The 14183-nt window shown below is 41.0% G+C and overlaps 1 protein-coding gene across 3 annotated transcripts in view; it reads right to left on the bottom strand.

Moving 5' to 3' along the window:
* Positions 1-981: 981 nt before the first annotated feature.
* LOC6528113 (beta-1,4-glucuronyltransferase 1) overlaps positions 982-14183 on the bottom strand; it is a 33204-nt gene continuing 20002 nt past the window's right edge. For 2 of the 3 annotated variants that reach the window (XM_015198393.3, XM_039371337.2), the window contains exons 4-8: positions 4074-4332; positions 3123-4012; positions 2858-3054; positions 2685-2797; positions 982-2621 (exon numbers count right to left, since the gene is read on the bottom strand). In XM_015198393.3, coding sequence (XP_015053879.1) covers positions 2424-2621; positions 2685-2797; positions 2858-3054; positions 3123-4012; positions 4074-4325 — 1650 coding nt within the window. In that variant the 5' untranslated portion in view covers positions 4326-4332 and the 3' untranslated portion in view covers positions 982-2423. The remainder of the gene's footprint in view (positions 2622-2684; positions 2798-2857; positions 3055-3122; positions 4013-4073; positions 4333-14183) is intronic. The other variant, XM_039371338.2, reaches the window with a different exon arrangement.

The raw sequence follows: 14183 nt of genomic DNA, 5'->3' as shown, positions 1-14183 counted from the left end.
AGAACTGGTTTAAGGCACCGCAACAAATGACTTTTGACAGAGTTAAGTACGTATACCCATTCGACTATTCGCTTGAAAATAATGTTTAAGGTGAAAGACTTTTTAATCGTTTTTTTTATTATTCTTCTTTATTTTGTCTTTTTTTTGTGTAGCTTTCCATAGGTTTTAGCTAGTAGTCCATGCTCAGCAGATTTGCAATTACCTATTAAAACATTTTTATTTGGACATATGAGGCGTTCTTGAAATATGTGTAAATCTAAATTTTACGATCAAGGACTTCTAGTCAAATTAGTTATAAATCCTAATAAAATTAGATGACAACTTAATTAAAAGTATTCTTCATTAAACAAAAGAAGTTAAATAATTGGCAGGCTGTGAATCATCAAGAAGACTCATTCAATACAAATTGTGACATAGACTCAAGTTATAAAAAATAATCTATTTCGATATATAGTAAACATTTTAATTTAATACATTGCCGTACGATTTTATTTATATATGTACATACAAAAATATGCTGTATGCTTGAACACACAGCGTTGCCAATTTAATTGCAAACTCAATATTATTCAGCTGCTTGATTAATGTTCTTACAAATAATTTATATTCATCGTTTTGTCTAAGGCACTTTTACACTTTTCTTTACATCATACAAATATATTGTTGTAATTCAAATTTTTGTATTCTAATTATATTTTAATTCTGCTCTTAGCTACATTTTTAACATTTTCATTATGTTTAGTGATATTTTAGTCTTACGAATGGAAAATATGTAATTAAATCAATTTTTGAGCGAAGACTTGATTTGCAAACATGATATCAGCGGAATCAAGGCTTATGTACTTATACAAACACCATCTGTTGTATGTTGTTCCCAAGTCACTTTCAAAACGTACTGCATTAAATATTCAACAACATACGTAAAATTTGCCGTATTTCAGCTAAGTACTAATCTTTTCTAAACTCTCTAAAACCGACAGCTTAGTTACAATTACAAATCTTTATTATGTTAAGGCCTACGCAACAAAAACCTTCAGCATTTCACTCGAAGTCTAATCGTGGATTCGATTTCGACATGTTGTTTTAAACATTTATATGTGCACAAGTTTGACTTAATGTTCAACACTAATTAAAAACATTAATACAAAACTAAATTTAGGTTAAGTTTAATGCATATGGGCCTCTGATCTTTCTTTTTTGATCGTTCCCTCATTTCTTATCAAATAGGTTTAACATCTCCAAATCGCTTTACTAGTACAAATATCACGGTTCGCATTTATGCTTATTGAAAAGTAATTTTCAATTGCATTAACTGCTCAGCCTACCATTCAGTGCGGTAAGTAAACAAATCAATTCTCAATGTGTGTGTTTCTTGTATAAATTTTAATAGTAATTGTGTTTTGTTGAAACTTGTCTTTATCATTAGTACTATTACGCTTTAACTCTCAAAGTCTATTTAATACGTTTCAATTCAATGATTCCTACTCTGCTAATCAAGTCAAATATTTAACGATGGAATTGTTTTGGCCCGGTATCGGTCTAATCTACGTTTTGGTCTTTGCAGTAAGTCTACATTGCCCAACAAACATTGTTAAATCTATGCCTTTACTGCGGAAAGATAGAAACACAAAAGTGGTAAGACTGCTTCTTCTGCTGATGTTTAGGAATCTCGGCCCGGTATACAAAAATAATGTTGCTCTCAATAACTCGCTTGAGTATTTTAAAAAGGAAATCCGATAAAACTATCTTTAACTCGTTAATGAATGTATATGGAAAATTCAACTAAATAACGTTACACTTAAGTTTATGGCCTAGACTAAAAGTAACTGATAATGACTGCCTATGAGTGGTGGACACCCCATAACTCAAGTCTCTGGCGGCTTATGTCCAGAGAGCAGAAGGGAGGATAGGTCCAAGTGTGTTATTATTTACAGAAATTCCATGGAAGTGGATCAATTGTAGGCGTAGATTCTTAAGCATGCTCTATCAAAAGGGCCATCTGCTTATTTGGCGGCTATTTCCAACTTAAGAATGGCCAGCTAAATGGAATACACCACGATACCTAAAAGCCACATTTAACTACGTTAAGTCTATGTAAGCCATGCTCTCAAGGCTTTGCAGAGTAGAAAAAGATAACCAAGAACGCGGTAAAACCCAATAGGCCCCCATGGCGTTACACGTCCTGACCTATAGCTAAGCCTAAATACGTAATGCTCTTTAGTTCTAGGGCTAAGTCTCTAGCTAATTGTAAAACACGCACTTGAAGTGCGCATTCAATGCTATAGAGGGAATGGGAACCGGTAGTCGACACAACCGATCTATAGCATTGCAAATAGTAATAGTGAAGTTGGTTGTAGTCTTTTCGCCTTTTCCTCCTTCCCGTTCAATCGGGACTGACCTCAGCTCGGTTTCAGTATTAGTTACTATATCGCACATCCCTTGCGCATGCCATACATTATTTTCAGTTCCGGATAAATGATCTTCCGTATCAGCTGGTTCGTCTTGCCGGACAGCATCGCCCGTCGGTTGTCCTTCTTCAGCACCTTGATGCCCGGCTTGTGCACCAGGAATGCGTTGTCCAGTATGTGGAACTCGTAGTCCATCACACAGAGCGCATAGCCCTGTAAATTTAAAATATTATTTAATATATTATTTCTGCGAAGTTATTATGTGGTGTAACTTACCTGAGGCATCTTGTCGCTTTTACCCTCCCAGCTGAGCCGTTCATCGTAATGGGGATCGGCATGAGTTCCAATATAGATGGGCTCCCAGTGCACATAGTAACCCGTTCGTTTTCCTGCAAAGACAACATTAATTTAATCTACAGGGCACAAAGTTGTAATTGTATATTCAGTACCTATGTGGAATACACTAAGCTCATCCGTCTCGTTGGCGGACATCCACTCCTTGGACTTGGGCACCCCGTGGCAGCTGGCGCACACCCGTTTGTGGAAGGGTATGGCTTTGCCCGTGCGAAGGAACTCCTGCAGCTCTGTCTTGTCGTGAGGCACTGGGGAGTTCTCCTCCACCTCGAAGATGGCCAATGGAAATACTCTATAATTTGCAAAAGAAGATAGATCTCAATCAGATGGCTTTCCTTTCAAGGAAGTGAAGGCACTTGCCTGGGTGCTTTGCGTCTCAAGTACTGCTCGTTGCGCGCAATCATCTCGAGGAATTTCTTGACCAGACCCGGGTTCGGATACAGCTCGATGTCCGAAGCCAGGATGAAGTGGGTGAGTGCCGAGTCGCGGGCAATATTACGCCCCACATTCACCGGATACAGCAGCTTCTTCTGCGCCTTGTACAGGTGACCAGAGCTGACGTTGAAGTACGGAGCTGGAAGTGTGCAGTTGTATCCCGTCTTGAAGACCTCGTGAGGCTTGGGCACAGACTTGGGGATGTGCTTGGTGCCGAAGTAGATGTGGAAGGTGGTATAGGCGCGCACCAGGTGGCTGCCGGGCAGACATTCCCGCAAATACCGGATCGAGTCCAGCGTGGGCTGGAAGTCTGTGCCGGGCGCGTGCATTGCGATGCTCACCGGGGCGTTCCAGCGCTCCAGCAGCGGCACCAGGTTGTCCAGGAACGTGTAGTCCGCGTGCGTGGTGTAGGTGATCGACTCGTGGCACTTGATGTCGCCGTGCTCCGCCCGCACGTAGTTCTGCAGCACCCAGAAGTCGCCGCGCTGCAGGGTCTGTTGGTGGTAGTCGTGGTCGAAGCAGTTGATCAGCGATCGTACCCGCTCCTCCAGCTCCTTCTCGTCGCCTGTGACTATGTAGCCGCCGTCCGATTGGCTGTTGTTCACCTCGGCATTTCCGCTCAAGGCGACACCGCCGGGTCCAATGTTTCCGATCACCTGGGCGGGATCGCCCAGACCAGCCGCACCGGCACCACTGTCGTTCGCCAACTGCGGAGCTCCAGCAGCGCCTTCAGCCACCTGAGCCGCTGGTGCTGGAGGATCTGCGTTGGCATTGACCAGCTGCTTCTCCTCGGACTCGAAGATCTCGACCACCTGCTGAAGAGGAAACGAGGCGATGGTGCAAAGGTCGTATGTGCATTATCTAGATGTATCTTACGTTCTGGTTCTTGGGAGTGGGCGGCTGTTGTTGCTGCACCTGAGCAGCTGATGAGGCGGAGCCGACTTGCAGCACCGACACCTGTTGCTGCTCCTGCAGCAGGAAGCCACCGCCATTGGAGAAGTTGTTGCCGCCGCCGATCATCAGCTGACTGCCGATGTACAGGATCACCGCCACATTGATTAGGATGCTGCAGCGCAGCAACCAGTTGCGGCGTGTGAACATTTTCTGGCCCAGAGGCTCAAAACGCATGTTGTAGCTGCAAAGAAAAAAAAAAACATTGTAATAACGTATTTAAACAAAAATTTAAAAAAAACAACAAGTGCGGGAACCTAAAATCATTTACATGCTAGCATGTAGATATACATGTACAAAACATGTAGTTTTACAGCAGCGCCCTCAGAGATATTATGGGAAACACCCTGTACAGTAGATGGCGCTTTTCAAAGGTTTAGCAGTTTCCAGGTTTGAAAGTCATTGGTGGAGTTGGGCAACTTTGTCAAATTTTCCATCTATGAGATACCTTTTAATCATTTTAAAACAATATTTTAGCATAGGTGCACGAAAAACAAAATTTCCAATATTTTATTTAGCCAATATTCAATACACAGCCTTATTTTTATGGAATTGCATGTGAAAATGAGATGAAGACTGATGATTCTTTTCTGCAATAAAAGCCCGTTAGAAAAGGACTTATTGATCTTTGAGTTCTAAATAAACTTGCATCGAGTAATTGTGTCTATTGTTGAAAAGTATAAAGTATAAAAGTGTATTTTTTATATACATAAGAAACCCTTATCAGAAGCGTGTAGTTCTAATTGAAAATGGCAGGCTGTGGTTAGCAATTGAGTTTAACGTGGTTTTTTTGATCAGACTTCTTATTGATAGTGTTTTAATTATAAAATACACAAGAAAGGGAGTAATCACAACTTAAAGTCTGTAGATAGACGCCGTCATATTTTTACTTGTTTTACAACAGCTTCAATATGTCAATCTTAATTAAATAAAGATAACAAATCGCACAGACAAATTTCTATATAAATTTCATACGATTTGCTACTTAACTGTTTTATACTTTTTTTTTTGTTAGTGACCCTCCAATAAGTTTATTTACTGAATATGCACACTGATTCCAAGAATTAATTATTTATTTTATGATAAATGCATTCATTGGATATTCCTCTAGGAATTTGTTCACTCGTTTAATTGGTTGTCGATTTTCACTCGAATTTTTTTTTTAATAAATAGGCAATAAATGCAAACAACTAGAATTGCCTTTTGCATTTTTAAACAATTTCAGATGTAAGCTGTCCAGAATTTCAAAATGATTCAATTACAACATGTGATAAGCCAACTGCTGCTAGCTCTTAATTCGGTAATTAATAAATAATAGAACTTTTCGGTTGCAACTGAAAATAAATAGTTTTCCTTGCCGTATATTGGATTCCATTTGGTAGCAAATACACTGAAGCCGGAGACTCTTGAAATGATACTGCTGAACTCCTGTCTAATTGGCACAGTTTTCTCCAACGTACGTATCTGCCAGCGTATTGTTTGAGCTCGTTATCAATTAACTGCCCATGATTACTTATCATTCGGCGTGGTTAACCAAACAAAATGTCGCACAGGAAGTGCTTACGTGGGTCTCCGTTTGCCAAGCACTCTTCTCGGGGCTTCAGAATTCCAAGATGCGGGTGTCGACTTGTTTAAAGATCTCAATGCCACTTTGAAAGCAGTTCAGGTCTTGTGCATTCAACATGTGCGCACGGCAACTTTGTGATTCACAATGAATTTTGAGGGATACCGCCGGAATTAAATATTCGCGGGTGCAACGACATTGGCTAAATCAAGGCACAATTTCTGCGATATTAGTCAGCAGCGTGAAATATATATAAGTAGATGTATACAAGTATATATAAAGGGTCCATATAAGAAAACATCATGTGAGAGAGCAAAACAGTTGTTCAACATTTCCGCTTCGACTTCTGATAGCAGAATTCCCAACTCACTGAGTTTTTGGATTGAGCTTAGGCTGAATGCTTGTTTATAAGAAAATAACTGCTTAGAAGGGAAACTGGATATCATGGAAAGGCCTATAGCACACCATTGAAACCTTGCTCATCCACGGCCTTTTGTTCTGTGTGAACTGCCATAGGCAACACTTGACCTTACACCTGAATATCACATATAAAAATATTATTTTCCAGGCACGGAGTATATTTTCTTTGCCAAAAAGAACACAACAAATGCCAAGGTGTGTTGGTCAGATGAATACAAATCAAACGCGACTTCTGGAGAAGACAAAAACATTCATTAGCGGACTTGCCTTGGGGGTCCACACGAGTTCCGAAATTAAAAACTATTAGACCGTATGGACCATGTTTTGAGTTCATTGCTCCATCGTTAATTTGTATGGTAGGCGGACGCGTGGGCCTCCTGGAGGGCACTAAAAGTGCCACCGGTTTTTTGTGTTTCTGGGGCATTGTCGGCTGATGAATTTGCATAGCCGTTGGTCAATCAGGCAGCCAGTAATCCGCACTTCACTTTACAGGAAACCGACGCAACTACTCCAACTACAGCTCTCAACAGCATTACAATTTGAGGCCTGATAATAGTTTGATTGCAGAGAGAAACTTAATCCGGAACCTGAGCAGCTCGGCTTGGCAACACGTTTGTAGCTTTAGTTTACCCTAACGATCACATTTGGCATTAATCTTTCAATAGCCAAACACTTTATATTTTTTTTATGATTTTGTTTGTTTCTTTCCACACGTTCACATACTTTGTGGCTGCTCTTCGTCACTTTGTTTTTGCTGCGGCGTGTGTGGCACGTTGTGGTATGGTGATTTTGCAAAGCCCCAAAAAGTTGTGTGACTTACAAAATTTGGAGCGAAACGTGAGAATTTTTATGAGTTTTCAATTGCCAACTGAAGTTGTGCCCCCAAAAAGGCGGCGTGAAGTGCGACACACGTTGGTTTTGAAACAATGAGTGTGGGTTGCTAAAAAGCAGAACTTTTTTGGTCGTATAGCCCTAGAGTTCAAGGGTATATTGTATTGCTGAAACTGTAATCTTTTTTAAATCCTTGGCCCGTTATGTTATATAAATTTGCATACTTCATAAGTCACCGGTAAGCTTGAGGTTAATAATCTTCTCATACTGCTTAAACCGGTTATCTCAAAATGAATATACAGAACTAAAATTAGTTTTGATACACGTACAAAGGCTACACAAAACTAGAATAGAATATTCTCTTTAGAATGTGTCCATATGCTTACTGGTCAGTTGCAAAGTTGTTCGTGCAAAGTGAATAATAGTTTTCCACACCAACCCAGTTTACGCTGCGCCCAAGTTACGACTTCTTCTCCACAATACAGATCCCAAGGTGCAGCAGGGCGATGATGATGGCATTTCCACGGACGAACGAGGGGAAAATCCATCGAAGAAATGCCAAACTGCAATTGACTTTCATGACCATAAAAAATGAAGTTATAAGCGAGCAGCGAACAGCGGTTTGCGGACTTCAAGAGCCGCAGCTAAGCGCAAAAATAAAGTCGGCTGAAATTGCTGCTGTAATATATTTTAATAGCACAGAGCATGGCCGGAAAAACTCCGCACTGCGATCGCCAATTCTCGTGAGGCTGTTTGGGGCCTTGCCGGCTGGGTCGTTTGGTCAGTTCCAAGTTGCTGCTTGAGTGGCTGGAGTGGATGGAGTGGCTGGAGTCGCTAGAGTTGCGGAGTGGCTGGGGCTATAGCGAAACTAACCTTCGCCTGGCAACAGTGGATCCGCTCCGAGCTGACAAACTCTTTGGTATATATGACCAGTGGTGCCCTCAACCCGATGGGCCTCCTCTACCCCCGCCGACTGCCTGCCTGCCTGCCTTATTATGTCTAATTAGATTGCGATGGCCCCTTGTTGGGCATTTCCAGATGGTTGGGAGGCTCTGCGGAATGGAATGCCTCATTATTTCTCGTTTTCGCCTTTCGCCTCTTTCAGAAATTTCTGCGACGCGGTCACAGGCGAAAATCGTTTATGAAAACATTGTTTGCTTCGCCTCTGTGTTTCTGCCCATTGGATACTGCTTATTTTGGATACCAGGCTTAGCTTATAAAGTGATTGGGCGGCGGGTCAATTGGGGATGATCGAGGAAACCCACTTAATTGCAAGCAGTAATCTTAGGTTTATTTTCCGCACAGTTCGACTACGTATAAATAATTAAAAAATTGTGTTTTAATCAGTTTAATCATGTTCGCTTGGCCTGACTCTGCGTGACTCTGAGTCAATTGATGGTGTTCAATAAAGTTTAAATAAATTAGCAATTGGCCGGGATTCAGTAATTCAATGCACGACATAATTGGCAGACAGTCAAACAAAAAACTGCGAGCCTAGTCAAAAGATAAGACCATAATTATCGATAATTACGCGTAAATAAATTAACAAAGAGTTTTATGGCCATTTAATGATGGCCTGATGGTCAATATCGCATTCGCTTCCCCACAGGGAGTGGAACTATGGTATGGGCAGTTCCAACAAGCTGTCATACACAAGTTGATGAATGCCCAAATACCTGTCACACCATGTTTGCCATTGTCGTATTTTTACTCGGAAAGGAAGGAACCTTGCGGGACTGGACAGGACCCAAACATAGAAACACTCATAAAGTATTCAATTTATATTAGTTCATATGTTTTGACATCGAAAACGGCAGAATTGAGTTATAACCATTTTACTGAGGGTGTGGCCACGCAGTTCGTCTGGCGATTGCGATGTTTCCATGCTAACGAAGATTTACGCCACCTCGTAAAATTCAAAGAGATTTTAGACCCAACGGCACTTGCATAGTAACTTCATTAGCAATGCCAATCGGTGGTTAGAAACGGAGAAATCTCGACTATAAAGGAATATATAAAATTAACGTTTTCTTGAATCTTAATTAGTCACATCTTCCTGTAGGTCTAACAACCATAAAATTGGTTAATGTGACCGCTAAGAATAATTGCATAAAACTAATTTAAGAAAATTAGGCATTAATTAAACCCGAGATGTAGAAATTGTGGAAATAATAACATTTTTAAACACGATCGATATGGGTTTCTCGTAATTTTGTCGATTAGTTCACGAGAGCCCACTAATTCACAAAAATATACTATCGTTTCACTTACTGCTACAATTATTTGTCATGGCCCTGCAATGTTACTCATACAAAGGAATACAACCTATTATTGTGTCCATACACAACAATAATTACAACCGTCACGGAAATATCAAATCAAGCCATCTTTTTATTCTTTTATCCAATATGTTGTTTCAGCCGTAGTAAGTTTAATATTACCTTGTTTGGCCCATTCAAAAAGTTTACTTGATATCTTTGTTTAGTGTAAAGTGTCGTGGAAGCTATAAGTGCAAACCTATCGAAATAAATTGCTCATACGCAGCGTGTGCCACAGAAAACACAATTCTCAAATGCGAGTGCTGCCCCAGCGAAGAAATAACAAAACAGGAACATCGCAAGAAAAACGCGACCGAAAAAGCCGAGAAAATCGATTGGTTTTGACCTCATGGACGCGTAACACAATTCGGAGCTCCTTTCGGTGCCAACTGGCAGCGACAAATACTGCGATGATGGGTGCATTGGCACTAATGAAGCTTTTGGCCAAAAGAGGAAAGTCGAAGGAAAGACGCGGCGAAAGCGAAAGGCAAACAAACACGCCACGAATTAGAGGGTAGGTGCTGCCACGGACCACCGATTTCGGTCGAGACAGAACCTTGTACGGGTTTATGTATATCGCCAGCCAGTTTTTGCCTATTTAGCGACGCCAAGTATCACGCGATCAAAACATACAAAAACTAAAGTTATGAAGCAAGAAAAACCAATAAATTGCCGCAACACCCAGATAGTGGCAAACGAGAGGAGAGCAAACAAAGTTTCTATATACAAATGTTTACCGAGGGAAGAAAATTCAAAGGAAATTGTGGTTTTTTCGAGATAAAGCAAAGTACATCTAATGTTGGATGGATAAAGTAGCGATGCTGGTTGGAGAAATAAGAAATAATAAAGCTTGCTAATCACAAGCTAAATATTTGTTATTTTAACTTATTCCTTCCTGTGCAATACAGCTTGCTGCACCGCCAAAGTTCAACAGTCTCTTAACTGCCAATAACATGTCATTGTATGCCATTATATCTTTCGATGTCCGATGGCTGATGTCAACGGTTTTGTTTTTGCCCTGGACAAATGCTAAATATAAGATGGAAAATATCGAACGCAAATGTGTGACATTAATTCGTATAATGAGCGACAGTTGGCGGTATGGGCAAAGGTTGGCAAGAGTGGAGCCACGCCCACATCAGGACAGGTGCGAATCGATTATCACTTCCGTGGGCGGGGACGAGGAGGGGCAAAGACTGTATCTGCGGCAGCTGAAAAAAGGAGCCGGAAAACTTAATGCGATATGCGTGGGCGGAGGACGTAAACCAATCCACATAGATACATTTCCCCACATACACACACACAGCGTTTTGGTCGCAGTTTGTTAGCTTAATTTCATTAATTTCGTTTTCCCGTTCGCTGGGTTGTGCATTTGTACAGGGTATTGCAGGTTTAGCAAGACCATTTTGTCTACTGGATAATCCATTTATCCATTTAATCCATACTAGGAAAGCATCATCTTAATTGTGCAATATTTTATAGTTATTACAAAGTGCTAGTTGTTGCTAAATGTTTAATGTATTAAATGTATTTTAGAGGGCATTTGCAAGTTCATTTGCCTGCAAATATTTGCTTCCCTCTTTGGGAATGCGAAAACATCTGAATTTGATGTTCAATCTGCTGTTGTTGGCTCGGCCGATTCTCGTGTGGCCTGGACTAATGTCATTTTCATTATCGTTTACATGCATTATGTGATTTTCCCCGACTAATGGATTGGTCAGAGCGGACGCGGGATGCGGAAAATTACGCAATCGAGAAGTTGGGCAGTTGGGAGCCAAACGGCGGACCAGGTACTTGAGATATTCGCGCTGTTATCGTCGGCTGCCCTAATGAAATTTCACGTTCAATTGTTGACTTACATGATTACCACTCGGTGAGAGCTAATTAGCAGGTACTTTGCGCGCCAGAAGAAAAACAGCATGTTCTTCTAGCGAACTGAAAGCGTTCTACGTGAGCACGGGTTCATTACTTCGTCCAGCCTTCACAAGGAGTGCAAACGAATTTCTATCGCACGCACCATGAATACAGTACGAGTATTAGGTGAGTGCGTTTGCAGAGCAAAGTCATGATGAGAACGAACGCAGGACGTGAATCGTGAGTCGCGGAAAGTGTAAGGATCCTAAAGCGACTTAAAGCAGGCAACAAGCTACAACGGCGCTAAAAGCCGGCAACCAGGATGCGGACACACTCGCTGACTTTTATTTATTTATGCGGACGGCAGCCAAATGGAAAAGTGACAGCAGTGCGAGCACAATTGCGTTCAACATTTTCGCCGTATACAGCTTTTCCGTATGCCAGCCGTCTTCCTTCGCGCTGAACCGCACTGAAAATGCGAACAAGCAGGAGATGTGGTCGAGTACGTCGACTATCAGATACCCAATACTCGCACTTTCAGGGAAAGTTTACATTAACATGTTAATAAATGTTTTGATGGTAATACTTAAAAAATGTGAACACGACTGCATATTTTCGGTTTACCGCTTACTGTTGCATACTTTTTAAGTAGTTTAGTATACCCCTTTAATCTACGAGTACCAGGTATTCAAATATTGAGAGCCCTGAGCAGCTTCCCCCCTTTTGCAGCAACATTTAATATCACTTGTTGGTTTTTGCGCACATTTCTTCCACCTCGAGTTGCAAGAGGCAAGGGAAAAGTTTTGGGTGTGGCAAGCTCTTTTGTACCCTTGTCATTACAACAAAACAGCTTCAGGCAATACAATCGCAGCATTTGAGGATAGGTATTTTAACAGCGATTTGTGTTGAGGCTTTAAATCGTGGGGAAATGATCGCAAAATACATAGAACTGGAGTTTAATTTAGAATAAAAACAGAATTACTTGGTTCAAAAACAAAACTTCCTAAGTAAAGTAAACTTTCAGTTCATGTTATTCGAAAAGTAAACGCAGTCATGAAATATATATGGAATTTTATATAATAGACGAAAGCCATTGGATTTATGAAAGTCAACTCACACAACTTATGTAACTTAAACGCAAATATTTTAGGAAAACTCAATTATTATTGTTATCGGTAACCAAGTCGGTGTATCTAAGTATTCGTTCCAGTTGACTCAGCATTATTTATTGCTTTCCTTTATTTTCATACAACCTTTGTTGATGTGCAATGCCGATGCTTTGTTATGCGAATGGTGTGTTATTAATCCTATCAGAAGCGATTTCAGCCAACAAAGCATATTAGACAGGATGTGCAAACGGAAAAAGGAAAGGAAAAACCAATGAAGTGGAAACCAAACAAATATGAGAACACACTCGCATAGTAATGCGAATAAATCATGGTGTAAAATTCTGGCAAATGTGATAGAATGCACATTTGTGGGTTATTAGTGAACGAGAGGTAATGGGGCATAAATCGCTGATTGCTTCAAATCGGATCTGGTAAAATGCAATTGGAGATATAATCGGGTAGCTAGGTGTGCTGTAACAATTGTGGCTATTTCAGCGGAGTACCAATGGTTTCTCAGATACTTGCGGTTAGAAAACATGAACTGCCACAAGGAAGTCGATTAGCAATTAGGCATATGGCTACTCCACTTATATAAATTATGGTGAACTAGTTCAAGGGCGACCAGAGGTCATTAGGTTCATTAGCTGAATTTAAATTATTGTTTATTCAAGCCCTAAAGGAATACAAAAGCCTGTGGGCTCAGTTATAAAGTTGAACTTTAACGACCCTTAAGCGCGTTACTTCATGAGCTCATTAATGAAAGTGACATCACAAAAATACGCGTTTGAATTAAATGCGTTAAAACTGGGAACTAAGAGCTGTAAGAGTTCCAGTGGGAATCACAAAGTATCTGAAATACGCATCTTTCGGTGCCCACTCCGTTTTGGGGCCGACTTCAGTTAATCACCTGCATGCAACCGGCAATTACAACGCCTATTAATAGAGGCGATTTACGCGTGCTTGGCCCGACGCCTGATTACGGAATGAAGACATTTGAGGAACGCGTGCTGGAGGCCAAGGAGGCTCCGTATGGTCATAAGACCAAGTAGGAAGCGTTCTCGAGGCAGCCACGGGTCTGGGATTCTACCAACCAGCAGGCAACGGTGCGAACGGATCCTCATTTCATGCGCATTTAACTAATCTGTCATCTAATCCGCGACTGCATCTTGGAGAGCTCGAGGAGGCAGTGCCAAGACTTCCACTACTGCCTTTGCCGCAGTGCAGCAGATGGTGCACTTTCAGAAAAGCCCAAGCTGAACAAAGAGCTATTTCCGTTTATTAATTTTACCATTTCTGTACGCGCAAGAGAAGTGTATTTTAAAATTGAAACGTTATCTACCCAAAAAGTATAAGTTTGTGAGTTAGGAAGTTTAATTTGTCGGAAGCGACATACTTAGCTTATAAAGAGAGAGTTTTAAAGAGGCATTATTTTGTCTACCCCAATTTTATTTATAGCTCTCCAAATAACTTTATCTTGTGGCCTAGTTGAAGCTGTCCTTCGCTCTGATATATTATATAGTTAAACTAAAAGCGCCATAATAGCTTGTTCGTGAAGTGGAGAAAAGTGTAAAGTGAGCGTTGTCTTTCACTGGCAATTACATAAACATAAAAGAAACAATTAACAACAAAAGCCGTCCGCTCGCTTGCAGGAAACGCTATGGTTGCATTTCCTAAATAGAAAATTCTTGAAAGCAGTTTCGATTCGATTCGCTCGCCGCCGCTGGCCTGACAGCCGATGATAAAAGAAAGAAATCCCCAGACACAGATCCAGATTCAGATTCAGTTGGTAGCTGGTAGCTGGTAGCTTCGCTGGTGTTTTATGTCGGCTACTTTGCTTTACAGACGAGTGCTTAGGAACAGCTCCCTTTCGCTGGACTTTATCAGTGACCATTGTTCAGCCATTTCCCAGATGGAAACCGAGCTCCTCCAGCAGCTGAAG

Source organism: Drosophila yakuba, chromosome 2L (genome assembly GCF_016746365.2).
Source record: "Drosophila yakuba strain Tai18E2 chromosome 2L, Prin_Dyak_Tai18E2_2.1, whole genome shotgun sequence".
Classification (NCBI taxonomy): Eukaryota; Metazoa; Arthropoda; class Insecta; order Diptera; family Drosophilidae; genus Drosophila; species Drosophila yakuba.
Note: the sequence above shows the minus strand (reverse complement) of the source record. Positions and strands in the feature narration are given on the sequence as shown.